Raw genomic sequence first — 27,897 nt, forward strand, 5'->3', positions numbered from 1 at the left:
TCGTCATTCTATATTTATTTTATATAAAGAACCTCACAATTAAATTACAATAATTAAAATCGTCGAAAAAAACTGTATTCGAAAAAATGTATTTGTTTCGCTCATGAGATAAAATGTGCATATCATTTAATTTCAGAAAATGAAAACCAGTTACATAACAAATAATTAATCAATATATAATTTTATAAACGTCATATTGTTTTACAATATGCTATTGCAGTACTTTACTTTGCTAATCGATCACTTACAATATTTCAAGATGGCGGACATTTGCAACGTTTTATTGTCTCGTAAATTTTCAGCAAGTAGCGAATATTAGTCAATTAATGTTCATGTCTGCGCTATGCGCTTATTAATTAGAAATCAATAAATAAAATACCTGGCAAAATCGGTACCCAGTGAATATTTTCTGAATGCCAAGGAAGCTATAACAATATTCATTCTCAAATAATCAGCGCTCGAACAAACTTCCCCCTACCACCCCGTAACAAGGGACAAAATTGTCACAAAACCAGGTTTTCATTGTGAAAAAAAATCTGATTAAGGGAGACAACTCAAACTGAACTTTTGAAATGAACAAACAAAATTAACCCCCTTTGTAAGTTTGTTTCAAAATAAATCTATTTTAAGTTGTGGTGACCTTGACAGTGGAGATATTGACATGATTCTTTCGTGCGACACACCGTCCCATGATGGTGAACAAATGTGCCAAATAATTGTAAAATCTCACAATGAATGACATAATAATGGCCCAGACAAGCTTAGTTATTGCCAATTTTGACCTTTGAACTCAAAGTGTGACCTTGACCTTGAAGATATCGACGTAATTATTTCGCGCGACACACCGTCCTATGATGGTGAACAAATGTGCGAAAATGATTTTAAAATATGACAATGAACGACATAGTTATGGCCCGGACAAGCTTGTTCCGCCCGCCCACCAGCCAGCCAGCCAGCCCGCCCGCATTCGCCAATCTAATAACCAGTTTTTTCCTTCGGAAAACCTGGTTAAAAACCTGGTTAATAAAAAAAATCATCGGATTTAAATTGATCTCATAATTGACCCTGGGTGGCTAAAATCCGGATATCTGGAATTCCAGAAAATTGGCACCCCTGTTACCTGTTGGAGATGCTTGGGCCCTGCCTCTGCCTATTGGTTCAATGCCTACGCCCCATCGCCCACGCTTGGCACTAGGCTCTGTGGGTGTTTTTTTCCTCACTTCTGTAAAAAAAGAATCATTTCAAAAGAACCAGTCAACAGTCTACATATAATAATATGTGCACTTTTTTTTGTTTAGAAAAAACAATAAATTTGAATCCTTTACAAGAGTTTTTAATTAAAAAAAGCAAGGGCTGAACTACAGAACTAAGTTAGAATAAATAACTCAGTTACAATCTTTGTCCTCCGGTAAGCTAAAAAGAGAAACAGATTTTACTACACTGCATGTGCAACTATGAAGACATACACAGAAGAATATTTGCAAAGAGAAATAACCTGCATGAGCTTAACCCTTTACCACTCAAATACACACTTTGAAGCGTTGGTATACCTTAACAAATCTTATTTAATTGAAGACCTTTCTTTCTAGATTTAAGTTTTAAATACTTCATTTCCAACCCTTAGCAATAAGCAGCAAACAGCATAAATAAAACCTTAACGGACTGCGAGTTACTCGTTTTTTGCTGTTTGCATATAGCAGTGTCCGACAAATTTCTTATTTTTCAGGTAGCCCACTGGGCTACCAATAAAAATATTTGGTAGCCCATAAAATTTTCCTACAAAATGATAAGAGGCAGGTTTTCATCTTTATTTTATTTCTTCATTTACATTTACATAATATGTTTAAATACAAATACATAATACAGCAAGTAGTCTGATGTACACAGTCAAAATCGTTAATTAATGTTACAGTACAGGCACCGTGTACTTAAATGTAAATTAACCAAAGAAAATCATATACTACATGTAGATATTACATGTATGTGCACATGTATGTGTACTTAAATTCGGACAGCACGTTAAGTTGGAAACGTAAATAAAGCGTTTAGATGATCAATACGATTGACTCGTGTCGATGCAATCGCCCTTTTTAACAACAAATACCGAGTTTCAAGAAATCAAGAGTATTAAATCATTTATTTACTTGTGTCCGACTTTAAGTACTGTCGGAATTTACGTATGGCATCCGTATGTTACGACACTTGTGTGCAGTCAGTATACAATACAATAATTGTTTCAATAATGAAGGAACTGATACAGTGTAACGGTAACGATACAGCGTGTTTACATTATATTTTATTAAGAGGAAATGTCAATGCCAAATAATTCGCGAGATACCCCGGTACTTTAGTTGAAATTCACAACGAAACTTTTAATGGAAATTAAATGATCTCAATGTTGTACCCGCTACGAAATTTTTATTTACAAATAAATACATCCATGCCAATTGTTGCGCGCTTTTTATCTGGACAAAGAAATTCATTTATTAAATGTAGAATTTTTTAACCTAAAATAGCTGTACACAACGCGTGCAAACCGTGGCAGGTGATATACGCATATTGTAATTGAACGGTCCTGATTGGGAGCTTATTTCATCATATCTTTAAATAGAACCATATGCCGAAATTCATTTGACACTTTAGAAAATTTCAAACATTTGTGTTTATGACTCTTATCGTCTATATTACCCTCCCATAATTTGGTTTAAAAAATATAAGTTGGGCATATATGGGATTATTGATTAACAGTCGATTAATCCAATTAAGAATTGACAATGCAAACTAATAAGCAGGTGTTAACCGCGTTCGCACCGTTGTTATTAATATTTATTTTCAGTTTCGTTACCGTTTTGAAGAATCCGCTATTGTTTTGATTTATTTAATGTTCGGCGTCCTTGGATATTTAACGACATCAAAAACGTTGTCGCTATTACTCATTGTTGCGGTTAACAAAGAATTCCAAACTGCGAAATGATGTTGCATCATGTGCGTCAACTATCCAACCGGCTCTCATTATATTATTAGCAGACGACAAATGTTGATTCTGATTGAATTATTAAAATACACTGTTACTGTTTACGACATTACCGCAAGTAATCGGTGACTGATAAGATAATTGATTGCACTTTGTTATCGGATTATAAGCAATACACGGTGTAGAAACACATGGTCAGCGTGTTTATTCTACGTATGTCTGTCATTAAAACGGGCTACCGCTCTTATAGATTTATAGTAGCCCGGCGGGCGTCAGTTGGAAAATTTCAGTAGCCCGATGAAAAATTTCGGTAGACCCCGGGCTCCGGGCAATGGATTTGTCGGACACTGATATAGCCATTTGATCTTTGCTTATGAGTAGGAAACACCACAAAAGAAGGTAGACTACTTACAGTGGAAGTGGGGTGCTATCCCAGTCAGTTGTGAAAGCAGTTCCAGATGTGAAGGCAGCAGTCAATTTCACCTTCAAGATGCCTTCCATTTTGTCTTTGTTCTCAGCACTCACACTGGCAAATGCTCGCTGAACCCAATTCCTTGAAAAGTGGAACAAAATTATAATACATAAAAAACAAGCAAGGGCGGTGTTTGTGAAACACAATGCCCCCTACTGCGCTTTGAAGCCGCACGGAATCTATTTAAGTATCAAGGTTATATTTTGAATGTAAAGGTCACAGTGACCTTGACCTTTGACCTAGTGACCTCAAACCATGAATGATAGTAGATCTTAATGAGATGCATGCACATGTGAAGTTTAAAGAACATAGACCCAAGAGTTTTCATTTTATGAGCAAAGTTTAAGTTTTGGGACAGACACACGCATACAATGACAGACAGGCTAAAAACAATATACCCCCGATCATTCGATCTGGGGGCATAAAAAGAAACCTTATGGTTATCCCCTTATAATGTGAATGAAATGTTTAAGATATAAGAGCTTTAGCATAGACAGAACAGCAGTCCGCTACCGATTGATGTTATTAGAGTAAGCAAAAGATCTCCGCAAGTTTTATAAACGTAACCACTTAAAATGTACAATATTATAATATCACAATATCAACTTTTACAGGCATATTATTTGGTCTTACTTAAGATTTGGTGGCCAATCATTAACTGCAGCCATTTGTGCATCAGCTCTGAAAAAAAAACAATATTAATTTAAATACGTTTATTTTAATATCTAATTTGCTTACGGTTTTAGCATCAAACTTAGAACTAGAATCAAGAATAGCATTATAAACCAAACTCTGAAAGGTATTTGGTTGTAAGACTACCATATATAGACCCAGTTCTTCAAAAAATTATAATGTATTGCCGGCCAGGAGGTCCTAATCATGCAGCATTTGCTGGTCCGGACATACCATTTCTGGACCAAAAACAAGATGTGTTTGTGAAACACAATGTCCCCCTATATGGAGTTTGACCTTGTAGGATGACCTTGACCATGACCCTTCACCACTCAAAATGTGCAGCTTCATGAGATACACATGCATTTCAAATATAAAATTGCTAGCTTCAATATTGCAGAAGTGACATTACATGAGCAATTTTGACCTATATATTTGACCTTGAATGATGACATTGACCTTGAACTTTCACCACTAAAAATGTGCAGCTCCATGAGATACACATGCATGCCAAATATCAAGTTGCTATCTTCAATATTGCAAAAGTATTCATAAAATTAGCTATTTGGGCCACATATATTTGACCTCTGACCTTGAAGGATGACCTTGACCTTTCACCACTCAAAATGTGCAGCTCCATGAGATACACATGCATGCCAAATATCAAGTTGCTATCTTCAATATTGCAAAAGTACTCATAAAATGAGCGATTTTGGCCACATATTTTGACATCTGACCTTGAAGGATGACCTTGACCTTTCACCACTCAAAATGTGCAGCTCCAGGAGATACACATGCATGCCAAATATCAAGTTGCTATCTTGAATATTGAAATACTGCAAAAGTGTACATTAAATGAGCGATTTTGACCCATATATTTGACCTTTGACCTTGAAGGATGACCTTGACCTTTCACCACTCAAAATGTGCAGCTCAATGAGATACATATGCATGCCAAATATCAAGTTGCTATCTTCAATATTGCAAAAGTTATTGCAAATGTTAAAGTTGGCGCAAACCAACCAACCAACCAACCAACAGACCAACCAACCAACAGACCAACCAACAGACCAACAGACAGGGCAAAAACAATATGTCCCCCACTACTATAGTGGGGGACATAAAATGATCAAAGCGCTGAAGGCACTGAAAATGTTCGCTATTGCATAATTCAACACGCAATTCATTTTTGAAAATCAATCGCAAGTTTGAAATGAACACACGCCATTCAACTTTATAAAGTGTGTGTCATAGCGCACGGTCGAGTTTTGTGTGCACTTTTTATCATCCTTATTATTTCATAGAAATAACTAAGACAAAATAAAAACAACATGCTTTTTGGAAGTTCTGAAAGCATAGAAAGTATGATGAAAATGGTAATGATAACTTAATATAAAGAAAATTTGCAGTCACCATATTAAAGGAATATTTTTTTCTTATATCAAATGACTATCTCACCAAGAATATAAATTCATAATGAAAGCTCCGTGTACAAAACTTTTGATTTTTGACACCATATACAATTCAAAATATACAACAATCTTCGTATCTTGTATATGGAGGAATAAAAGTATATAAACATTGCTGTTTATGCTTTACTTATTACCCGAGCAGTTCACACGGTGTCAACAACGCTAACATAAACATAGGTATAGTGCACTCATGCGCTTTTAGGCGTAGCTGTTTCAGTTTTCATCTAAGTGACTTTTACATAACGCCAACAGACACGCATGAATATTTTCGAATATTTAATAAGCTGATTCGAGATACAACCTCTGAATTTTTGCTACATCACTGCGTATGTGCTCAATTCAAAGGATGTAGCACTGTTCAGTGTAAGGAATTCCGGACTACTCTCTGTATGCTCAAACGACACAAATTGTGGCCCTGTTACAATTACGCGTTACAATCCATCTCGCAGAATTTCACTTTCGCCTCCAAGATGAGAAAACAATCATAAGCGAAATAGTATAGTGTCACGATAAGAGAAAATCGTTTAATTATCATACCACAATGTTTGCCGTACTTGGTCAGCACGTCTGGAAATCATTCCTTAATGTGTGGATAGGCTGCCATTATTAACAAGTTTGCTATTTTCAATTCAATTTTGTATCAAAAAGCATTGTTCTTAAATGTGGCATTTTCAATTCGCAATGAGATTTGTAATGACCCTCGTCATGTGAAAATGGGTCTTATTCCATATGCGCCCATCATATAAATAGCCCACTCAGCTATCACTCCTTCTGGTAAGGAGAAACATAACATATTGAGTGATTTTAAAGCGAACAGCATCGCCTATGGCCTGACTGCGCAAAAGCACATGTTGGGTTTAACAAACGCTTGCCGAAACGCATAAGACCCATTTTCGCATGACGGCGCTATTGACGTGTGATTTAAATGTGTCGAAAGAAAACTGCGTTTAAATCAAATATAAACATACGATATATTTCGATAGTGAAGAAAGATACTCATAACAAGGCATATGAGGACACATATGAAGTGCTCTCCCGTAGTATATTTTTTATTTTACTCACACTAATGTGTGGTTTGACAATGCTAACACACATTTCATGCGGTGAATATGCAGCTTACAAGTGAAAAACACAACACAATAGTTACACTTTTGTTTAATTGTATTTAATTATTTAGAAAAGTAAATTGCTAATTTTATTTCAAAGTCAGCGTATACGCCGACTACATTTTTAAAAGACACTTATTGTTATAAATATATTTAATATAATATATTAGGTTGTTTTCGGTTTTAGCGATTAAAAAGCATTTTCGAGGTTGCCTATAGTATGCCTGTAGTAATTCATGAACTCATATCCAACTGTCTATGTATTGAGAACTGTGAATATAAACAAGCTTAACCTTCTACTAACCTTCTGCTATTGCATTCGTATTATTATTATAAATTGTTTGTTATATTTGGGTTTAGCAATTATGAAACTTTTTTTTGTCTATCGTATCGCTGAAGTTATTGTTGAACTTATGTTCAACGTTTTATAAATTGAGAATATAAACAAAGACCTATAGATAATATGGGTCTTTGATATAAATAAGCGTCAACTTTTTCCTGAATCTCTCATTTTACGACCTGTACTACGTCATTGAGTTGTATGCGAGAGCGTAACCTATTGCTTTGTTATAACCCGTAAACTTTCCTTTGTTTATCGACAGACGCATCTATTAATAGCCTCATATATCATGAATGCCAAAACAACCGGGAAAAAGAACCACGTGACCAAATAGGACGCAAAACGCAAATACCATGCGACTACGACTTTTATTATGTAAGAAAGCTCCGCAATTCCTTTGAAGTCGGAGCCTTGTGATTGCTATTACTTAAATAATTGACCTCTAACTGAAGTAAGCAAAGGAAACGCAGCACCTAATTGACCCATTCCTTCTATGTGCGAAGGCAGATTGAATTTTACTAATGTATGGTTTGCCTATTATAACACACATTATAATGCGGTAAATATGCGACTAACAAGTAAAAAACACTATAATTAAACTTTTGTTTTGAATTAAGTTATTTAGAAAACAAAATTTCAAACCTTATTTCAAAACAGCAAGACTACATTTTTTAAGAGAATATTATTGTTATATTTAAATGTTTTTTTTAACAGTTTCAGCGATAATGAAACATTTTTTTATGCTGTCTATCGTATCCCTGTAATAATTGTTGAACTCGTGGTCAACGTATTATTAATTGAGACCTGTGAATATAAACAAGTGTAACCTTATACTACTGCGTTATTCTCACACGGACTCCCCTTTGTTTATCGCCAGCCTCAGATTTATGAATGAGCTGAGCGAAAATACTACGTCACGCACACGCAGCAGAAAGTGGACTATTTTAAACATTCATAAACAATCTCCTCCGCAACATGTACAATACGATCATTGTTAATTGATTCTTTTCTATAAAACACCGTTCGAAAATATTGAATGTAACACGATATTAATATAATGTTGCCATTTGTGAATACACATAATTGGAGAACTCAAACCTCTTGCATAAATTATACAACTCTTTCTTGCGCGGATACGCAAGCGGGTATTGGGTTAATCATACCTAGTCGTATCGACCTGAATTTCACACTAAGCACTTTAGACGGGCGCTAAAGCGCCCATCTAAAAAATGATGATTTAAGACAAACAAGAGCACCGCATAACGGGTGCCACGCTCGGCTGCGAAAGCTTGTCAGGTTATTTTTTTAGAGGTCACAGTGACCTTGACCTTTGACCTAGTGACCCAACAAGAGATGTGTTTGTCAGAAACAATGCCCTCTACTGCGCCACTTTGAAATAAAATTTATATTTATTATTTGGCAGGTATAGACATCATCTCCCTTTAAAGCTTTATTAGTTCCCTTGGATTTTGTCCAATCCAACCGCAGGGTTCTCAATAACTTTTGAGCCAACAGGCCAAAATGTGAGACCATCAGACCTTCTAGGGGGGTGTTCTGGGGCATGCTTCCCGGGAACAGCAGATAAATGAAAAAAGCTCTTTATTACTTTTGTAACATTTTAACTCACATAAAATGCGATTTTTCACAAACAAAGTGTATCATAATTAGGATAAATACGATTTTCGGATATGTTTCACTCAATTTTTAGGGTCAATTTTTAATATTTTGACGGTTTTTTTTTGGCACAAGGTTCCAATTGGGACATTTTATTCGGATAAGGAAAAAGCTTCGATTTTTTATTGGAAATGGGGCCTAAATTTGGCCCTTACAGGAATTGGGAATAGGCCTGATTGTCCTTCTACCATGCACATTTTGTGTGACACTTCTAGTTTGAAACGTAACTGAATTAAAACAAACTTTCACAACAACAAAAACGTTGCATTAACACAAAGAACGCAAGCAATCAGGAACAAAAAAATCACCATGTGATGAAAAGAACCTCAAAATGTTTTACTGGTTTTTGACAAATTAAAATTTGCGCCATTTCATTGTTGTTGTTATTGTAATGTATTTAGGGAGATAATCAAGCAACGTCTTTGATTAATAGCGAAAAGGAGCAATAATCAAAAAGACACGCAAATTTCGAAAATTAAATTGCCTTGACCAATTCAGACATCAAGGCATGTGGTTTTTCAAAGAGATCATAGCCAGAGTTTTTTTTTTTCTTTTTCATAGCCAGAGTTGATCATGTATCTATGGACAGAAGTCCACAGGTATGTAATGAACATCAAAGAAATTATAATTATATCATTAAAAAAAAACTTTGACAAATCAATCATTTGAGTTATAAATAATCAAAATAATAAATCTGTACAGTAACTGTGAAAAGAACTTCAATTCTTGGTAATGAAATATATAATATGAGATTTATAATTATATAAATTACTTCCCTTGAAAATAATTGTCTCTAACAAATCTCTATTTTTAGTAGCAAATAATTAAAAGCCACCGTGACTGTGATTGACCAATCGAAATGTGCAGCTCCATGAGATACACATGCATGCCAAATATATAAAGTGGCTATGTACAATATTGAATAATTATCTCCCTTTTTAAAGCTTATTACTTCCCTGAAATTTTTATTTTTTACCGAGACCGTAAAAGATGACCTCGACCTTTTACAACAATGTGTTTGTCAGAAACACAATGCCGCCTACTGCGCTGCTTTGTTTTATTTAACAAAAATATATACGTGGGCAGGTCAGATAACTTTGTCCATTTAAAGCTTCTTACTTCCCTTGACTTTGTTTTTTCGACCCTAGACCTTGAAGGATGATGTTCACCTTGAAATTTTACCACTCAAAATGTGCAGCTCCATGAGATACACATGCATGCCAAATATCAAGGTGCTATCTTCAATATTTAAAAAGTTATGGCCAATGTTAAGGTTTTAGCACGACGCCTACGGCGGACAGCAGACAACGAGCTGGCTATGACAATAGCCCGGATTTTCTCCAAAAACAGCCTCCCTAAAAATGAGTGCGGCATGTAGAACTTATCAAGGTGCATCTACATTTTAAGTTTCAAAGTTGTAGGTGGAAGCACTTTGATTTGAGAGTCAATGTTAAGGTTTTAGCACAACGCCAGCGGACAACACGACGAGCTGGCTATGACAATAGCTCGGGTTTTCTCCGAAAACAGCCTCTCTAAAAAAGATATTGTTTTTTTTAATATTTGAATATAATAATATAAAACCATTTAATATCAATATTCATAAACATCACTGACAAATAATTAAAATTCTTCTTAATCAAATAATGAACATTAATTTTTTTACTTCAGAGAGCTTCACTTTATTTATTCCATTGAATGCAAGTAAATAATTCAATTTACTACTTGTTTTTGTGTTTGTTTATTTAATTAATGTAACATAACTGTATTGTACCTCCTGTGTTGATGATGACAATTTGCTGGAATTTTACAATGACCTTTGTTTTACCCTGCTTACTTACAAATTAATCTTATTAAACAGGAACCAAAACACACATGATTGTCAATTTTGATTCCCTTTGCGGGATGTACTCATATAGTGATGACATAGAGTGTTATTCGCTTTGACGATGCAGCAAAAATCTTTGGATACTTATGGATCAGAAAATGAAACCAACGAAAAAGCGTTTTACTTTATTGAAGCATTCTTTAATATTTCTGTAAATTCTAACTTCAGCCTCCAAACTTTTCTGAAAATAGCTTATGGAATTCCAAATTTTGCCATGATTTCATTACCGGAAACGAGGTAAGGCAATATATATTTTCTGGATTTTCAAAATAATTATCGGGAATATCCAAGGAACGACAGTATTTCGGAAAGGCTGTAGACCTGTATTGCATACAGTAGTTGATTCTCAAAACTATTTCCTTGTTAAACAAAAATGCTTAAATTTACTCTTATAATATTTTTCTAAAGAAATCTTGAAAATAATTATTTAAATTATTATATCCATAAGATAATTATTTTCATGTATTTATGCATAAATGAATTTTAAAACGCTTACCTAGCTTTAGAAACAACAGTTTGATCTTTCTCGATGCCATTTTGTGTTGGTTCAGGACTTTCGATGTTTGAGTTCTGTTTATTCTGCATAGGGGGTCTAGGCCCTCTAGTCCCAAAGTTTGGGTATGGCGGTCTTGGTGGGGGATAATTGTTCCCACTGCCAAAGTTTCCATTACGTGAGGGCGGCTGTTGTTCTTGTTGCTGCTGTTGTTGTTGAAGCTTATTTCTGTTTGGTAGACTGAACCGAATCCCACCAGCATTTGGATTAGGCTCTGAAGACACAACAACTAAATGCATGCATTTACCCGATTTAAAATGTCCAAATAATTATTTTTTTTCTTAAGAAAGTCTATATAGCTATCGATGTGCTACTGTCCATAGCACATTTCATTATTAACCGTAATACAATTTCAATTTCACTAGGCAGTACCTTTAACTTTGAACAAAATTGAATGCATATTAATAATATTTTCTAATGTGAACAAGTTAAATTATCAACAGTTTTCAATTCTTACGTATATGGTTATTTCGTGGTTGAAATCCAAAAGGCGGTCTTTGTGGCATAAATAGGGGGTGATTATAACCTTGTTGTTCTTGACCGTGCTCAGACATAAAAGGTGGTGGGCCTCGAAATGGTGCCTGCCATATAAGAAACATGTAATTGTTTTTGTGGAAAGACATTTTTTTTAATTAATAATCAAATACAGCAAGTCAGAAATACTAAAATATACAATTAAAATAATACTACAACATTTTTAACAAAAAAGAAAATTTGATCAAAACTAAAAAAGAATCAGAAGTTAACCAGAATCCATTTATAGAATTTATTGTTTTAAATCTGTTCACATACCCTGGGGAAATTTTGTGGAGACATTCCAAATCCAGGAGGTCCACCATTTGGACCCATTCCAAAATGCCTGAAAAAATATTATCAATTGAAATGGTGCAAATACACCAGAAATTTTTCTGGAGAACACTGACAGCTGCCTTGTAAATTCAACAATAATTTGTTAAAATGCTTTACAAGTTAAACAAGATAAGTATTGATGCAAAGCATCAAAGGGCGTCGGGAATTTCAGTGTAAAAGGCACTCAATGAAGTTACATGGAACGATTTTTTTTCTACTGTAAATATTAATATATTGGCCGATTATTTCAAACAAAATAGAAAAAGATACTGGTATAACCATTATCTATGATTTTGTGTTATAACCCCCAAATAACCATTATTTCTGATGTTGTGTTATAACCCCTAAAACACCATTATCTATGATTTGTGTTGTAACTCCCAAATATTTCATAGTTCATTTTATTTACATTGGTTTCCGTTTTTTTTTTGGTATCCGTATGCAGTTTTCAGTAATTGAACAGAACTGTGTAGGTTTTAAAAAATCTGCTTCATCTTATAATCGTAATTTCATATTTTTCTCTACTTCAAGGGGTGATGATTCTGAACTTATTCTTACGTTGCTCATTTACGATAGGGGTTGAGTACTCATTGATATGAAAACACTGTAAAAGTTTGAAAAAAAAATGAATGAAAACTGTAAATTGTATAAAGAAGCTGCATTTCACGATACTTTGAAATTCAGTAAAAGATCATAATAGCTCCGATATTCATCATTTTCAATAGGGTTCGAGTAATACTGATATAAAAACACTTAAAACGTTTGGAAAGATTCAGACGAAAGTTGTGAAATCTTTTAAACAAGTGGAAATTGTTTATTTTGTCAATTTAATAGAAAAAATCTGGACTTATAGTCCCGCTGTTTCTCATTTTCAATTAGGTAAAAATGCTCATTGATATGCAGACACTGTAAGTTTGGAAAGAATCTGATGAAAAATGTTGAATAATCACCTAACCAAGCAGTTTTTCACTCTTTTTTTAAATTCAAAGAGACATAATTCTGGACTTATGGTCCGATATTGCTCATATAGAGTTTGGGGTTGAGTCCTCATTGATAAAAAAACCTGTGAAAGTTTGGGAACAATTGGATGAAAATTTTGGACTTTGAACAAGGATTTCAAAATTTCTCAAATTTTAAGGAAGATAACTATGGACGTAATGGTCAGATAATGCTAAAGGGCCCATACCACATGGATAGTAATACATGTCGCGCTTTGCGTTCTATATGTGGTTCTTAAAAAAAAATCCGAGGAGTGCTTGACTCTATGAAACGGGTTGCTGGGACACAACTCCTCCTTGATAAGCGGCTTCTTCCTTTATCGCAACTCATTGTTACAATCAATAATACGTGTCGCGCTTCGCTCTCTATATGTGGTAGGGATAGGCCTTTGATAGACAACTATAACAAGGGCTGTTTGTAAAACATGCATGCCCCCCATATGGGCTCTCAGTTGTAGTGACAGCCATTTTGTAAATATTTTTTTTGTCACTGTGACCTTGACCTTTCACCTAGTCAGTGCTCCAGCTAGGCCTAAATCGAAGGGCGCCGCTTCTGCACTCCCGAACCTCCGCCCTGCCCCCCCCCCCCCCCTCAAAAAAAAAAAAATTTTTTTTTTTTTTTTTACATATGATAATTCATAAATCTCTTATAACATTGTTATTAGTTTAATCCTCATTGAAGACATTATAATTGAATGGTTTAATAATAATGGGAATAATACAATTATTTATAACATATAAACTAACATGCAATAGGAAGCATTCCAGAAACACCCGCGCGCTCGAATGTGCCCTTTTTACAAAATACTGCGCGTCGAAAGTGCCCTTTTGACAAAAAAGCCCCCCTGCCCTTTTCAAATCCTAGCTGGAGCACTGACCTAGTGACCTGAAAATCAATAGGGGTCATCTGCGAGTCATGATCAATGTACCTATGAAGTTATATGATCCTAGCCATAAGCTTTCTTGAGTTATCATCAGGAAACCATTTTACTATTTCGGGTCACTGTGACCTTGACCTTTGACCTTAGTCCTAGTGACCTGAAAATCAATAGGGGTCATCTGCCAGTCATGATCAATGTACCTATCAACTTTCATGATCCTAGGCATAAGCGTTCTTGAGTTATCATCCAGAAACCATTTTACTATTTCGGGTCACCTTGACCTTTGATCTAGTGACCTCAAAATCAATAGGGGTCATCTGCGAGTCATGATCAATGTTCCTATCAAGTTTCATGATCCTAGGCATAAGCGTTCTTGAGTTATCATCCGGAAACCATTTTACTATTTCGGGTCACCCTGACCTTGACCTTTGACCTAGTGACCTGAAAATCATTAGGGGTCATCTGCTAGTCATGATCAATCTATCTATCAAGTTTCATGATCCTAGGCATAAGCGTTCTTGAATTATCATCCGGAAACCATTTTACTATTTCGGGTCACCGTGACCTTGACCTTTGACCTATTGACCTGAAAATCAATAGAGGTCATCTGCTAGTCATGATCAATCTACCTATCAAGTTTCATGATCCTAGGCATAAGCGTTCTTGAGTTATCATCCAAAAACCATTTTACTATTTCGGGTCACCGTGCCCTTAACCTTTGACCTAGTGACCTCAAAATCAATAGGGGTCATCTGCGAGTCATGATCAATCTACCTATCAAGTTTCATGATCCTAGGCCTAAGCGTTCTTGAGTTATCATCCGGAAACCGTTTTACTATTTCGGGTCACCGTGACCTTGACCTTTGACCTAGTGACCTCAAAATCAATAGGGGTCATCTGCAAGTCATGATCAATCTACCTATCAAGTTTCATGATCGCCCAAGCGTTCTTGAGTTATCATCCGGAAATCACCTGGTGGACGGACCGACCGACAGACCGACATGTGCAAAGCAATATACCCCCTCTTCTTCGAAGGGGGGCATAATAATTTAAAATACTGGGAAATGTCATTCTGAATTTGAAAACACTTTAGCACATTGTATGTTACTAAAAATAGAAATAACGTCATATCAGTGCTTTCCAAAGGATTTTTGTCAGACGCCCCGGGGTTGATAGGGGTGTCCACTCCCGACGTTGATTTTTTTTATTGAATGTGTCAATTGACGTTCTGTGGTGCGTTATAACTCAAATAAAAACAGCGTCAAAAGACGTCATTTGGTGCGCTATGACTCTTAAAGAAAATCCCGCAGTCATTTAAAAATATAGAATATATTGTTTAATTGTTTAAAAACTTTTGCGCATAGATAGTAAAATCCCGACTCAAACGAGTCCCCAATCCATCCATTTCAACCTGACTCTATTACTGTATACTTACTACTTTTCAAGTTTCTATTTATTACCCGATAATCCAGTTTATTCGGATTTTATAAATCACTTTCTGGTAAATACTGACGATAAAAGCTCTCAATTAATTCTTTAACACAAACCATGCCGTTTTTCTATTGTATCAAAAAAAATTTAAGTGACTATTTATATTTTACCCTTTATTTATATTTTACCCTTTCCCGCATAGATACGCATAATCCCGTCTCGATCAATTCCTTAATATATCCGTATCAACCATACCTTCTATCTATTACTGCATGCTTACTACTTTTCCAGTCGCTACTCGTTACCCGATAATCCTGTATATACCAGTTTTTAAGCAAATTCTGGTAAATATTTACGATAAAAGTGCTCAAGAATTAAAAAAAAAAAAAAATCGCCATATATTCTAAAGTATCAAATAAATTTTGGCATGTGTTACTTTTCAAAGATGTGATGAAATATTGTCCAATCAGGGCGTTTTTTTTCCACAGAACACGTGTAAAATGCCTGACATGATGTTCATGTTTTTATACAGTACAAAATACATCCACACTTTCCATGCCTGCATATTTTTTGCGCGCTTTTTATTGAGACAAAGGATAATACACTGTTTATATGAGGCTACAATTTGTTAATGTCGCGTTAGCATTAAAATTCGGAAGCGTGTTTCGGATTACAAATTGATAATGCTCATTTGAAAATCGAACGAAACATTTACAGTTGTGCGTAATTATTTCAACAATTATTTGTTAAAGCGCATTACGTGTCTAATAAATGTTAGAAAAACGAGGTTAATCAGTTCTATAAATGGACATGATGAAATAAACATGTACTGGAATTAAATTGTTATCGCATAATTGTTACCGGGAGTTATTTGCACAACTTACTCGCAACAAGTAAGTAATTGCTTACCACTTGCAATTAATTTCTTGTATTAATTATGCGTCATGAGTAACACTTGTTTACAGTAAAAAGGTGCGATGATGATGCCCGAAACCGTCTTTAATGTACTGTTCTAGTTACCGGTTTTATATTACGTGAATGGTACAACTCTTTGCTAATCAAGCTGCGATAAACTCTTACTTCGTGTCCGACGTCAATCAAAAATAATTGTCGATAGTTAACCCCGCCCTCATAAGCATTCGCGTAACCGATTGGACGATGAACATCACAGTTTGACGACTGGAAAGTTACCTGAGAGTTTACTGTGATACATCCTTGCCACCATAAATGACTGTGTAATGTGGCTAGAATAATCAATACGCGCGTCATGGTATCTCCTATCAGTGGATTATCTATGACCCCATGTAGTGTTTATGGCGATTACATGCGAAAGTAGGTACCAAGTGCTCTTTTAAAACAGGGAATATTGATACACTGATAAAGAAACCTTGATTTTCTTGGCATTCTCCATTTTCTTTTACTGCAAAAATACACTGATCAGAAAATTTCAAGCGCCCCAGGGACTCTGATTTCGAAATTCAAGTGCCCCGGCGACGGACTGTTAAATGGCCTGTGGAAAACCCTGCATATGACCGTGAAATCTCTGGAGATTCGCATTTAAAGAATCCTGTTGCATCACTGTTTTTCTTGATATGTTTGAGCAGAAGAGATAAATTTTAAATGTTTAAGATAGTATTTTGTGAAAGAATATATCAGTAAAATGTGAAAATTGTTCAATCTTTCCAATCTAGTGGTTGATTTGGGCCAATAACTGCATTTAAAAGCTGTTTTGGACCGGTCTTTGTAAACTGTCAACTTTTCGGGAATTTCTGGTGTACTTTCCTAATGGGGTTGGTCCATAACTTTCATGTCGCGCCAGTCAAATATCATAAAAAGCGACATTTAAAGTTATGGTAGCCAGAACTAATATCCATATGAATTCCGACACATTATATTATATCAAATGGTTAATTATATTCTTGTGTATAGTTGGAGGATGTTTAACATGGCTCCAGTGATTTTTTTTGCTTTTATTTGTTAAAGCCTGTGCCATTTGAATTGGGAAAATTAGCGCGATAAACTATGAAATTGGGAAAAATATCGCTATAAACCATGACATTGGGATAATTAAGCATTTTAAATATTATTATAAATATTATCATAAGTAACAGAATTAATATTGTTTTTAAGTGCATGTTCAGAGGATTTTTGTTAGGAAAAGGAGTCTGGTCAAATTGAGTTTTTTTATCAATAAAAGTGGCAAATTTGGGAATTATTAATGACAAAAAGGACTAAATTAAAAAGTTATATATTTTGAAGGATGTTAAAAAAATAAAGTTGAGATCTAGAATTAAGAAATCATAATTAAGTCATAAGAGACTTCTTTCTTTAAAAAAAATGGGCTTTTTGGGGAAAATTTTGGTCAGATTTTTGGGAAAAAACGTGGAACTTTGCGATTGGAAAGCAACTGAAAATCGGTGGTAATAATGGGCAAAAAAATCACTGGGCTCATTTTTTCCTAACAGCTATTTTCGTTCATTCTTTTAGTTTTACTGGTTTGCTTATCTTGCAAATGTGAACTTACGGTGGTCTTTGGAACATGCCCTGATTTTGTTTGTAGTTGTTTAGCTGCTGGTAGTAGTACTCTTCTGGAGACATAGGGCTCTGCTGATGTGTGCCCATTTCATTTTCATTTGAATAGTTTTCCATTGTTTGTTCCTTTTTTGGAGACACTGCTTCCAAAGCTTTCCTAGCATTCTCCCAGCTTGGATTAGCATACACTTGGGGTTTTGTGTCATTCATGACCATTTGATTCTGTAGTAAAACGTAACATAGGTAATTTTACAGTATGTTGAAATATTTGTATATGAACAAATATCCATTTTTAATTATTGTTTATAGAAAAGAGATACGCCATTTTGCTTTTATCATCATGATAAATTTTATGTTTTATAATTTTTAATCAATACATTAATCTGCCTTACTACCAGTACATGATGTAAAATAACGTGAACATTAAGTATTCGTTGTTTAAGACTGCTTATATACCTGTTTATTTGAAATCAGCATACAATTGTACTAAAAATAAATTGTTTATACGCAAAACAAACGATTCTGAAAAACGTCTTTCCTTTGGGCGGAAATAGAATTATTAACATAGACTGTGTGTCAATTCCGTACTTCCGCTTTGCAAACAGGGTATTGGCTTTTCAACGGTGTATGCAGTAAGTAGATGGGGTAGCAAAAAGTTGCATGTGTAGCACGGCGACTGCAACTATAAAAAACACAAACTGTAAAGCGACTCATTGATTTCAAAATGTCAGAAATCCGCTACTTTGTAAAGAATTATAAATTATTAAAGAAATTAAAGAATATAATTTTCTATCATATTTAACAGTCTGTTGTCGAAAAAAGGGTGCATCTTAAAACGGTAAAAAAACGACACCAAGTTAAAATAGCCTACAGATAACATATAATCGGCCACATTTCCAAACTAAACGCGTTACGTATTTGAAATCATTTGAAAGACAAACATATTTATTTTACTACAGTTTAATGCATAACGACTTACATACCACGGACTCTAGATGACAATATACACTCCGTGTACATACACTATGTTAAGAGTTGGGCCGTTCAATACGAAGAAACGAGATATTCGTCATTAATTTAATTCGTGGACAATTCCCTAAAAAAAAAATACAATACATATATAATATAAACAGTCAAATATACAAAAACATTTAAAATGTTATGTAAAGAAATAATATAAGCAATCACGCTCACGTAATAATACTACATACAGAAATTCAGGGAAAGATTGAACAAAGTCTGAATTGTTTGTCTTATTTTACACTAGATATTAAAGTGTTACCTTGGCATACGACCAAAGGACTATGTTAAAGTATTCACCAATCAGCACATGTTCGTAACTAATAAATGGTTATTTAAACAATACTTTGCTAAAAACTATGTTTTTCCCTTGACCATTATCTGTCATGTAGACGTTAGACGAAATGACTTGTCGTGTACTGCCCGCGTCTCATCATGCAGATCACTTTTAAAGTTAATATATAATACACACATTTGACCACTAAACTATAATTCTGAGGTTGACATTAAAGCTAGTTCTCCCGCGCGACTACCAGTCTTATCATGCTAAAAATCCATCCCTGCTGTGCAGTTTTATGTTCCAGACAAAAAAACATGTGAAACTTGCCTTAATTTGTCGTTTAAGCCTGAGTAATGACTTTGGATATCGGGCCTGTCTTGCGCGCGACATTTCGACTCATAATGATGACCACTGCTATCAAGTTAGACGAAAATATATCGATCTTGTTGAAAATGTATAACTCCGGACATAGTGGCAAGTACAAATCTCCTAAATTTGACCATGGACCTTGGACCAAGACACTATTCTTCCGACACTTCTTTAATTTTAAATTGAATAAAAACAGTGGCATTGGCACAAGCGTCATGTTCTTGCGCGCTGCGGTCTGCTTTTGCACGATTGATTACTTCTGATAAATTTCTTTCTTGAACATCCGCCCATGCTCGACAAAACTATGCTGCCAGCAAAGTGTATAGTCCAAATTTTATAAGGGCTTTTGGCATTGAATGTACCTTGAACAAAGGTTGATTGTTCATGCGCGCTACACTCCGCCGCACCATGACGATATCTGTGATGAGAAATATTAGTCCATGCTGTTGACAATTACTAAATTTTACATTGAAGTGTGATCTTGACCTTGATTATTCGGACTGCGTTCTTGCGCACGCGCTCGGTTTCACCATGCTGATCACTTGCGCCAAGGACAGTCGAGTCGCAAACAGCGGAACAAAATGTTATATAATGAGTAACATTTTACTAACCTCTTTCTTCAAAAAATATTATTTCATTGTGACATGTTGTCCAAGCTTAAAATAATGCAATGCATTCCTGAACGATTCAATCAATTATAGAGTTCTAGACGACATTTTGATAGATATGGAAAAGCATCAGCGTTGAATTGAATATTGCCAGTAAGTATAATCAATACTGATTCAATAAATTTATTTATGAAAAATAAATAAATAAATATATGTATCGAAACATATCGAGTTGAAATCAGCTGTACAGTGTTAAAGGCCCTATAAAGGTGACAAATCCAATTAATATGCATATAAACTGATCTAATTTTTACCGGATTTCAATTACTCTTGCATAAAAAATGCTAATAACACAGCTTAGGTGCAACGTTGTCAAGAATTATGGAAGATATACCCGTTTCATAATTGGAAGAAATGTTTAAAACTTTGCAACTAACGTGATGTGTAGCCTCAAAGCGGTGACGTATGTTAAAAAATAGCCGAAAGAAAATTCAATTTTAATTATATTTTAAACAACTTTATACCAGCAGAAAGTAACTTATTAGATCACTACAAAAGTTTTAACCATTTAGAAGAGACCTACTTTGTGAGTGATACCGGAAAACGTTGAACCCGCGATGTAAATAAACTGATTTATATATATATATATATATATATATATATATATATATATATATATATATATATATATATATATATATATATATATATATATATATATATAGTGGTACGTGTACATTTCAAGAGATTGTCTGTTTTGAACCGTGAAAGTAGATGTTGCATTTAATACTGCCATCCGGCACGATACAATTGCAAACAAGCGAGTTTAACAATATTTTTGATATACCGGAAGTTCAAATAAAAATTAATAACGGGACATTGTTCTTACGTGTTATTGTATTTTGCGCTCAACTTCCAACAAATTCGACGCGGTGTACTTAACTTGATCTAAATATACGGTCTAAATTTGAATGGGTGTGGATAGTTTCAGAGTATTGTTAATTTTTCAAAAAGTACTGGTCTTGAAACTAATTTTCTTTTACAAGAATAATGAAGCTGTTATAGAACAATTCCTGTAGAATATGGCGATGGTTTTGTCATTCCATGCAAGTATAGGGTCAATATGTCTGATATAACGAAGTGATTTAAACGCGTTTCTTTATTGGTGAAGACGTTTCAATATTGGCGAAAATGGCGGCCAAGTATTTTCTCATAATATATTCGATACATAAAACGGTCGTGCTTGTGAGAACACACTATATATTTTACATATTAACAATCGTGTTAAACTAAAAGAAGTTTGTTAAATACATACATCGAAGTTTTGTTCCGCTATTGTAACAGGAAACTCCATCAATTCTGGACAAAATACCAAATACAATTTCCAAAATTTGACCTTGGTAGGTCTAACGGACCTGGATTTTGCTTACGACACTGTCTCACAACTGTGATCACAGTGACACTGATTGAAAATGCTTTGAAAATACACCATTGCTGGCGTGTACAAAATCACCAAAACGGATAAAAGGAACACCACCAGGTTTCATGAAATTTTACTCAACATAGTAAATATTAATATTATTATAAACCTCTAAAAACAACAATTAGATTGTTCATACACTTTTGAGAATCAATAAAATTCGACGAATCGCGTTTATTACATGTAAATGGCGAGTTGGCTAACTTGTTTACTATAACACTTATAGACAATGTTTATATTATACTACAGTGGAACCCCTCTAAACCGGACAACCCCGGGACCGACAGGAAATTCCGGTTTAGAGAGGATTCCGGTTTAGAGGGGACATTGACTATTTTACTTTCAGAAAGTCAATTACATAGCCTAATGTGCAACAAACACTTTCAGCAAATTTTAATAATTTATTTACATATATCAACAAGATCAGTCACAATATAAATCAAACAGTGCACCCTGAAAAACAAACTATTTTATACATGTATGCATTTGTTATGTGAATTTACTTTTTTCGCACGATATCCCCGATCGTCGATTTTCCTACCCAATATTTCTCTGACAGCATCTTTAAGGTAGGTTTAGGGAACATCTTTGACTCTTTGATCAATTTGATTTTGTCTTGTAGGGAAAATCCACGCGCATTCGCTTAGGAGGTTCGGACATTTCTTAGTTAACAGTTTGTAAATGAATTTCTTAATGCAACTGCTTCAATAACTCTGCAAATCACCATTGCATATGACACTTAATTAGCAATTGTGATCAACACCACAAAATTAAATAGCATTAACATAATTACAATTTAGCACGGCTTCCTATATAAAAACAAAACAAACTAAAGTACTCTATGCTCGTTATCAGTAAATATAATCAGTATTATCACCTCCATTGATCGATATGTACATCACAGGACAAGTATCTTTTAATTGTTTTGCGATTTTTACAGTTAGCAATTTTTTCGACCACCTTTATTAATTTCACGCATCTTTAATCCGCTATTCACAACTTTTTGACACTAGGTCTTAGGTGCAATTAACCGGCCCTGAGCGGTTTAGAGAGGTGCAATTGCGTATGGAATGACCCAATTTTGATCCAAAGAATGACCGGTATACGGAATTGAGGGATTCCGGTCTTGAGGAGATATTTTACGTATGGTTTTATAGGGGAAAAAATGGGACCGGACAATTTGTCCGGTTTAGAGAGGATTCCGGTTTAGAGATGATCCGGTTTAGAGGGTTTCCACTGTATATATAACGTATGGACGTCATTAATAAATCTATGTTAGTGTAGCAACCGACGTAGTTTGCATTTTTCCTTAATAAATGCCAATGGCACGTACATTGTACTACGACACCATCACTCTCAATATAAAACACACAAAACAAATACAATACAATAGTTACATAAAAAAATAATTGAGACACTGGTCTGCATTTGTCGTAAACATACGTACACTGAAAAAATGGAACAATTATATTTGAAAACAGCTTTTGATTTACTTTGTACGTGATACACACTAACGCGATATTGGCTTAACTATTTTAATGCATTTGTAGGACTATATTAATGCTCATTGGGTCATTGTCGACGTGAAATGACTTGAAGGCATCCGGGGGTGACTAGAAGCCGATTCTTGTCACCCTAAGGTGACTTCGAGCCGATTCATGTCACCCTGTGGTGACTTCAAGCTGACCGGGTGACTAGAATCGGCTTAAAGCCACAACAGGGTGACATGCATCGGCTTCTAGTAACCCCGGGTGACTTCAAGCCATTTCAGGTCGACAATGACCCAATAAGTGTAGCGCGTTGGGTCATTGTCGACCTGAAATAGCATGACGTCACCCGTGGTGACTAGAAGCCGATTCTTGTCACCCTAGGGTGACTTCAAGCCGATTCATGTCACCCTGGGGTGACTTAAAGCCTACCGGGTGACTAGAATCGGCTTGAAATCACCCCAGGGTGACATGAATCGGCTTCTAGTCACCCCGGGTGACTTCAAGCCATTTCAGGTCGACAATGACCCAATGAGATATAAATGTTATATAAGAATCTGACTAAGCACAATATCTTTATGCTCTAAGTGAGATTATTAAGCTCATTTTTCATCAATCTTAAACCTATAATTCAGCTTATTTAAGTCTTAAACAATCTTTGTGGATACGGGCCTTGTAAAGGCTTCATTTGAAAGTAATAACTCTCAGACTTTGAAATTATTGCAACTATCACACGACATCGGGATCTGAAATGGCCTTTTCCGGGTCACATGTGAATGAAACTGTGATTGCATAACGAACACCTGACTTCAGCTTCTCAACAAAGTGGACATTCTCAGAGCCAGACGTGAAGAAGGACACCCGCCCTAAAATGGACACATACTCGGCCTTATTCTCTACAAAACAACTTTATTTCAAAAGACTGAAAAGTATAAGACCATGATAAATATCGTTAACACAGTTACTTTAACTACATGTATTGCAATGCAGTCGCGTAGTTTTTAAGAAGACGAAACTCAATTTTCCGCATGGTTAACTAACTATGGATGTACAGGTCTGCATCTTTCAAGAATGAAAAATTAATCTACATTTAAAGATGATAGCTACATATATATTCAACAGTATATGCCTGTCCGTATATATTCTATATAATATAATACCAACGACATATTAAGAAACAAAGATGCCATATTGCCTGCTCGGGGTTCTACAGCAGTCTCTGTGCCATTGTCGGTGAAGATAAATCGTCCACCAGTGAAGTCTTTGTTGAATGTTGACAGATACAGCAAGGAAGTGTAATGGAATGAGCCATATGTTTGCTGAAAGATTAGGATTGTGCCCAAACACAGTTTTCATCGATATAAATCGTTTGACACTGTTACCTCCTTTTCTTTTAAGAAATTATATAATTGTTATAAACATCAATCAGATGTATGGTGAATATGAAAATAAATACAAATTACCCTGTCCACGTGAGGGTGCCAATATTCATCATGGATGTTCTTTGCCTCACTGGTGTTCATTCGTGAGAAGAAAGTTGGCTTTGTCAGATGTAATGCGTGCAGTGGAACTTTAAAATGGTCCCCAATTGCTTGTTGAATTTTATTCTTCACAGTTCTAAATAAAAGATATTATTTGCATTAGTCGTAGTGGTGATGATGGTGGTGGTTGGTGGTGACAGTAGTAAAAGTAGTAGTAGTAGTAATAGTAGTAGTAATAGTAGTAGTAGTAGTAGTAGTAGTAGTAGTAGTAGTAGTAGTAGTAGTAGTAGTAGTAGTAGTAGAAGCAGTAGCAGCAGCAGCAACAGCAGCAGCATGCAGCAGCAGCCGTAGCCGTAGTCGTCGTAGTCGTCGTCGTAGTAGTAGTAGTAGTAGTAGTAGTAGTAGTAGTAGTAGTATAGGTAGTACTAGTAGTAGTACTAGTAGTAGCAGTAGCAGTAGCTGCAGCAGCAGGAGTAAGAGTAGTAGTAGCTGTAGCCATAGTACTAGTAGTAGTATAAGTAGTACTAGTTATCCTCGTAGTCGTTGAAGAGGTGGTGGTGGTAGTAATAGTAGTAGAAGTAGTAGAGGTCGTAGCTGCAGCAGCAACAGTAGTAGTATTACTATTCTTAATAATAATAATAAAATTTATTTCAATGCATTTTAAATACAAACCTGTATATTTTAAAATCCTCCTCCTTAAATCCTTCTCCCCCAGGGAAGGCACTGAAATATCAAAGTAAGCCTGATAAGATAATCTTAAATGATAAATAAACTACTTAACAATATGGTACTGAAAGAAATTTTCTATACATACCTGTAAATGCTTATGAACTTGTCTCCTTTAGACAAAGCACCTGAATGTAGATCGAGTATTGATGCCTGAAGAAGTATGTATATATATATATATAATATATATTATTATATTGTATTTAATAAAACATGCAATGTTACTTTAAATTAAGACAAGACAAAGGCTGTATGCCAGATGGTTTCTAACAAGTAAGATACTATATTTTACTTTGATTACCATGTTTAAAAATGTGTTTTGTACTTCAAAATAACGAGGCATTGTTGCTTACTCCAATGTTTCAAGTAGGCTGTTAAATAAAGGTTATCAGATGGCATTAAGTCAATTATTTTGTACTTAAATGCGTATACTCAACAATAAGTACATACACCTCCATTTGATCCCCCATATGACAAACCCATCTTTGCTACCCTGAAAATATTCGTTAAATTACAACAATTTTTATATAAAAATGTATGGTAAAATATTCACACGTACTAATACTGTTGCATATGTTGATGTTTAATTATAATCCGTATAATACCATATTTAACATTAATACAACATTTAAATTACTTCATCCAAAATATAATATACCCAAGAAGATGGTCAACTTCTTCACTTGTCACAATTCCATCCATCACAACTCTTCCACAAAATTTGGGTTTACATTCTGGAACAGAAGAAAAAATAAGTAGAATCAAAGATTTATACATGTTTAATAGTACATTGATAAATCTTTGGTAAAATTCATGAAGTAGCAAATCAATTATACTTAAGAAATAATCGACTGGTAACCGCTGGTTATTGCGGTAATAACCAACGGTATGGAGTTCCGATGCGTAGGAATTAAACCACGAGGGCGTAGCCCGAGTGGTTTGATAACAAGCATCGGAACTCCATACCGTTGGTTATTACCGCAATAACCAACGGTTACCAGTCGATAATTTCGATTCTAACACGATTTAAATAATAAGTTATCCGCGATTTAAAGGTTCTAAATTAGAATTATATTAACCGAACGTCCTCCACTTTTCCGCGAAACGTGACGTCACCACAACAACTAAAATCCAATGACGTCGTCTTCATTCTTAAACAGTGCGCGGACAATCAAAGTGACGTCACTTTAAACAACCGTTGGTATATCGGGTTAATAACCAACAGTAGTTTTCCTTCTTTGTATATAGAAAACAAGTCACGTGCCGTGGTAGAATCGTAGTTATACCATGGATGACTTTCAGTATATATAGTGTAGATGTAAGTAGCTGATTATGTTGTATCAAAGAAGACAAAATAACACCAGCAACTACATTGTATATTGTCTAAAAATAATTTACCAGTGAATGTGTCTCTTTTGTAGTCATCGGAACAAACTATAGTGACATGTTGTTTCTGATACTGACGATCAGCATGTGCGAACGTTGCTACTCTTGGCTCTGTGTACACTACCTTTAGATATATTGCCGCAGCAGTGAAAACTACAGTTAATACATAAGCGATGTACTTCCAGTGTGTTTTAAGCCGAAATCTAAAACAAACAAAAAATATATTTTCTAATAAGCAATGATTTTAAATGGGATGCTTTTGGTGGCTGCTTTTCGTGATGTACGGTTCAAAACCATGAAATTCTAAGCTTCAAAACACTCACTTAGTTTAGTTGGAAAATGTTATTTTTTTACGCAGCATTCATCAATCTGTATTTACTTTATGTAAAGCATCTTGCTATATTTATTTTAAAAAGTTTAATGTCAAATAAAACCCTTAACTGTATGCCGAGTTCAAGTATTATTCGGATAAATATTTCGGATACATACTCGGTATGATTCTGTCGTTCGTCATCAGGGCGACTTATGGAACTTCCTTTCGGCTTTTTGGAATTCTTGTCTCGCCTTTTTACTTCAGACATATTGCCGTTTTTCTGTAAATCTATCTTGACCTGGTATAAATTTACAATAATGCATGCGCTACTACTCTTTAATTTGGTGTTTATCAAAAGTCGTCAATCACCGTACTTGTTCGGTGATTTCCGTTTACCTGGGAGGGGGTATCTTCTACGGTGGCACATTAAGACATGTGTCTCTAATAAACAACCAGAACAGAAAGTTCAAAGTCAAATGTCAAAGTAAATTAAAAAGAATTACGGTCCAGACATACGGCCCAGATTCGCGGACCGTACGGCCCGGATTAGCGGACATTACCACACGTGGTTAGCGTGTTGGTATGATATTAAAGCCTTTAAAGGGGCCTTTTCACGTTTTGGTGAATTTACAAAATTGAAAAAAGTTGTTTTATATTCGAAAATTTTCGTTTTAGTTGTGATATTTGTGAGGAAACCGTCATACTGAACATTTACCATGCTCTAAAATAGCCTTTATATGCATCTTTTGACGATTTAAAAACCTGAAAATTATAAAGTGTTGCAACGCGAAACGATTGAATTATTTGGAAAGTTTTGTTGTTGTCGTAATATTTTGTGAAACTACGAGGATCGCTTATATGAAGTATAAAATACATTTATCATTGTAAAAGGAAAGATGGTCGAGTTG

General features: G+C 35.0%; 2 protein-coding genes across 2 annotated transcripts in view; both read right to left on the reverse strand.

Annotated features, from left to right (window-relative positions):
* LOC127869661 (leukocyte receptor cluster member 8 homolog) overlaps positions 1-18,433 on the reverse strand; it is a 33,468-nt gene extending 15,035 nt beyond the window's left edge. The window contains exons 1-8 of the mRNA XM_052412319.1: positions 18,296-18,433; positions 17,832-18,061; positions 11,941-12,007; positions 11,606-11,729; positions 11,092-11,362; positions 4,080-4,127; positions 3,387-3,527; positions 1,121-1,191 (exon numbers count right to left, since the gene is read on the reverse strand). Coding sequence (XP_052268279.1) covers positions 1,121-1,191; positions 3,387-3,527; positions 4,080-4,127; positions 11,092-11,362; positions 11,606-11,729; positions 11,941-12,007; positions 17,832-18,061; positions 18,296-18,316 — 973 coding nt within the window. The 5' untranslated portion in view covers positions 18,317-18,433. The remainder of the gene's footprint in view (positions 1-1,120; positions 1,192-3,386; positions 3,528-4,079; positions 4,128-11,091; positions 11,363-11,605; positions 11,730-11,940; positions 12,008-17,831; positions 18,062-18,295) is intronic.
* A 3,550-nt stretch (positions 18,434-21,983) lies between these two features.
* Positions 21,984-27,374, reverse strand: LOC127866636 (2-oxoglutarate and iron-dependent oxygenase domain-containing protein 3-like). The gene is made up of 9 exons (XM_052407341.1): positions 27,166-27,374; positions 26,689-26,879; positions 25,949-26,024; positions 25,741-25,783; positions 25,379-25,443; positions 25,237-25,287; positions 24,547-24,700; positions 24,279-24,402; positions 21,984-23,949 (listed from the first exon to the last, which is right to left on the reverse strand). The coding sequence occupies exons 1-9, from the start codon at positions 27,255-27,257 to the stop codon at positions 23,813-23,815; spliced, it is 933 nt and encodes a 310-aa protein (XP_052263301.1). The 5' UTR covers positions 27,258-27,374; the 3' UTR covers positions 21,984-23,812.
* Between the last annotated feature and the right edge of the window lie 523 nt (positions 27,375-27,897).

The sequence above is a fragment of the Dreissena polymorpha genome, chromosome 2, assembly GCF_020536995.1.
Source record: "Dreissena polymorpha isolate Duluth1 chromosome 2, UMN_Dpol_1.0, whole genome shotgun sequence".
NCBI classification, from domain to species: Eukaryota; Metazoa; Mollusca; class Bivalvia; order Myida; family Dreissenidae; genus Dreissena; species Dreissena polymorpha.